Source organism: Loa loa, assembly GCF_000183805.2.
Source record: "Loa loa unplaced genomic scaffold supercont3.388, whole genome shotgun sequence".
Lineage (NCBI taxonomy): Eukaryota > Metazoa > Nematoda > Chromadorea > Rhabditida > Onchocercidae > Loa > Loa loa.
Window position 1 is genome coordinate 4,919 of NW_018108568.1, and position 3,977 is coordinate 8,895.

General features: G+C 26.9%; 1 protein-coding gene across 1 annotated transcript; it reads right to left on the bottom strand.

Annotated features, from left to right (window-relative positions):
• Positions 1 to 885: 885 nt before the first annotated feature.
• LOAG_12927 (hypothetical protein) lies at positions 886 to 1,943 on the bottom strand (the record flags this gene model as incomplete). The annotated part of the gene is made up of 4 exons (XM_003148439.2): positions 886 to 1,017; positions 1,302 to 1,422; positions 1,531 to 1,609; positions 1,844 to 1,943. 4 exons carry the CDS (start codon positions 1,941 to 1,943, stop codon positions 886 to 888), a joined length of 432 nt encoding a protein of 143 aa, XP_003148487.2.
• Positions 1,944 to 3,977: the final 2,034 nt, after the last annotated feature.

The window sequence follows — 3,977 nt, forward strand, 5'->3', positions numbered from 1 at the left end:
GAAGAACCAGGAAGATGATTGGACTTTTTCTTCTTAGAAAAAATGGATGTTTAAAGAAAATTATCATTTAGCAAAAAAAAAAAAAAATAAATTTCAATGGAGATCATTAAACAAATGTTGACAGTAATCATTTTTAAATAATTTTATCAGCTAGTGATTACACACATCTTTTCTGTATTATACAATGTAATATCACAAAGTTTAATACATCCAATTTTATCATATTTGACAAATATTGATATATGTCTTGTTGATAAAATCCTTGTATTACGGTATATTTAAATAGAAAAAAAATTAGCGAAAGCATTATTGGTGACAAATAAAACTTACATTAATATTCGCATAAATTGTCGCAATAGTGAAGAGGAAAACAGGTAAATCATTGGAAAGTATTTTACCAGGTGAAAATAATGCCCATAAAAGTGCAGCTACAGTTAACTCAATAACTGGTACAATTGGTTGAATTGAATAGATTATATTTTGCTGTAATTACCCTTATAAGTTAGTCCGATTAACTTATCAATAATATATAGCATAAAAATTCATAACAATTTGAACCTTTTCTAAGATCGATTTCGAGATGTAAAAACGATAGATGCGATATATGGAGGATAAAATATTGGACATACAAAAGACTGAAAATAAAAATCAAAAAATAGAAATGGAAATTTTTAATCTTGTACAATTTATCTACTTTTATCACTTATCAATTATTCGCTTATTTGCTTAACTTATCAATGGAATGATTTTAGTATTAGAAAAATTCCTAAGCATATAAATTTAATTTTTTTCTTTTTCCTCTCAAGTTTTTTTTCCATCTAAAAACTTTTTTCCTTTTCTTCTCAGATTTTTTTTCTTCTTTTTTCTTTTTTTTTTCTACTTTATTTAACGAAGAAAATTAATATTACCATTGAAAATGAACATGACTAAATCACATACTCTCCATTCATCAATCAAATATGCTGTCACCAAACGTTCACCATCAAAATAAGCCAGTATGTGGAGTATTTGTGCTACCTGTAAAATGTATCCTATGTTTATATTATCCAATCAACTGTTACGGTATAAAATAAAATGTATCGTATGTTTATATTATCCAATCAACTGTTACGGTATAAAATACAGAAAACTGTATCATTTTACCATATTAATAATTTTTAATAATTGAAATGAGATATGATGAGATGAATGAATCATCAAGTATTTATCTCATAGGCGCAAATGGAAGTTTTATTTTTTTTTATTTGCTAATACCGCATATTTTTTATGGTTAATTAAAAAGAATCAATAAATTCACTTACGTAAAATCCATCAAAACACCAGCTAACATGCAAAGTATTTGTGATATATTGTTCCCAGAATCCACATGTAAAAGCAGCTAATATTTCAATTAGTAACATTAGCGAACAGAAGGGTGAAATGCTACAAGCATTAATTAGCTTAATAATGTATCATTTAAAATCAATAAATTGAATTTAAATGTGAAAGAAATTTAAAATTTGAAATTTTAAAATAGAAGAATAATCGTACCGAGATTCACTTTCATCAAAAGGTGCAAATAACGTCATGACGAATGGAAGTATCTTGCATGCATCAAGTGCATGATCAACTGCAAGCAACAATTGTTATCGTAAATTTTATTGAAAGAATTAATCTCATTAACATTTGCTCTTCAACTTTGTAATAAATAATACATGTTTAAGGTATTTCAGAATTTGTCTAATGAATGATTAACCAAGAATCGACCAAAGATCATTAATTCCAACCTTTATTTACATTCTTTTCCTTTCTAAAATTGGAAATTTTTTCACATTTTAAGAAAACTTAAAAAATTAAAACTTACAAAATTCACCAACTGGACTAACTGATAATGTTCGCCGTGCTTGTAATCCATCAATTCCATCATATGCATGACTCCAAAATGAGAATATTGCACAAATCATCCAAACCCATCTTGGTATGGTACATAAAATTGAAATTTTTATTACAGTATCAAATCTGTTATTCTAATAAAAATTACCATAATGTAATTAATGGATGACTCTTTAGAAAATCATCAATTCACAAACCTAAACTGGGAATTGGACCATTAAATATGTTGTAATCGTAGTACAAAATGATTAAAAACGGTATAACCATAAGAATGAAGCTAAATACTGTTAATGCATTTGGTGCTATCCATTTTGGATGATACTGCAATAATAGATACTGTAACTGATCGCATCAATCATATATTTTATGAATTTTCATTCAGGCATTTTGACGGATAAGATTAAAGTATTCTATGTTAATAACAAATTTTATGAATGTTCAAAGATAGTTATCATTTTAATTATGATTATCTATTTGTTTTTGCACTTCGAGAATAAAAATTTGCTATCATCGATTAAAATTTCCTACATCTTAGAAATGAATGTTTGCATCTTTGAAGCAGGAGGAATCTGATAATCGAGATTTTAGTAGAGAAAACAATAACATTAATAGTATATTATTGATTGAAAAAAAAAAATTTGTTAATAATACCTTGATAAGCCAATTCCAAAATGGTAAATTTATGTAAGTGGCGATTGGACCATTAGAAATTACTTTGTACTGAAAAAAAAAAAGGAAGTAAAATGATAAAAGATAAGGTATAAAATAAAGTTTTGTTATAGTGCAAAAATTTTGCTTTGTAAATATTGCTAATATAAATGTGACAAATGCTTTTCAATTATTTCATGCTAGCTGTCCATTGCTATAAGTTAGAAATGAAACTTTCTTTATGATGGACAATTCGTTCTAGCTGCTCATTACTCAGATATTTCTGATTGAAAAGATTAAATCCCATAATTTGATCGATAATCAATTAAAATTGCTATCACTTTCTTTCGCACACACTGTCAACCGATTCCTCCGCTCTTCCGCAATTGTCGTTGCAATTATTGCTGTAATATTGCTAATTACTATTAAATGTTTCTTTTGATGAATTAATTACAATAACTTAGCAAATAAGAAATTCTTTGCTAATTAACTTTTGATTTTGAGATTTTTACAAGGAATATGAATAATGGTATATCTCATTTGCGATCAGAGATTTAAGCATTTTATCTATGGAATGTGTATGCGAAAGTGATATCATCAAATTTAATCCATGATATTTTTATATCTAGGGTAGAGGAAAGTAAATAACCAAGCGATAAAAAAAAGTTCGGGAAACAAAGATGATAAGTAGAGATGATAAGCGATAAAGATGATAAATGGTACTTTTATATCTACGGTAGTCTACGGTAGAGGAAGATATTTGAGATAAGCGAATTGATCGATACAAATAATCAAGCGATAAAAAAAAAATTCGGGAAATAAAGATGCTAAATAGATATGATAAGTGATAAAGATGATAAGTGATATTTTCATATCTATGGTAGAGGAAGATATTTGAGATAGGCGAATTTATCGATATAAATAATCAAGTGATAAAAAAAAGTTTGGGAAAGAAAGATGATAAGTAAATATGTAAATAAATAGTTCAAAAGAAAATCTTTAAAAAATTATCAATAAAATTTAGTTAACGATAACCTAAATAACAATATTATCTGATACTGATATTTCACTATCCATCAAAATAGCAAAATGAAGAAAGCTATCTGCAAACATATTAGTTAAGAGCATAGTGATAATGAATGATGATAATATGAGAGGATAATAATATCACCATTATCATTTGTGTTGATCCTAAAAGATTAGTTATATTTGAATTGGATATAGAAGATATGAATGATTAATTGAAATAAATTCTATTCCATGAAAATAATTGCCTATCCCAAAATGAGTTACCGTTTTTTTTCATCAATGATATTTATATTGGTTGATATTTTCTCTATCCATCGGTGACACATACACACACTCCTATTCCTACTTAGTGGAAATTTCTCAGACGAATATTCTTAATCTATTCTCTCTCTCTGTCCCTCTCTCTCTCTCTCTCTCTCTCTCTCTCT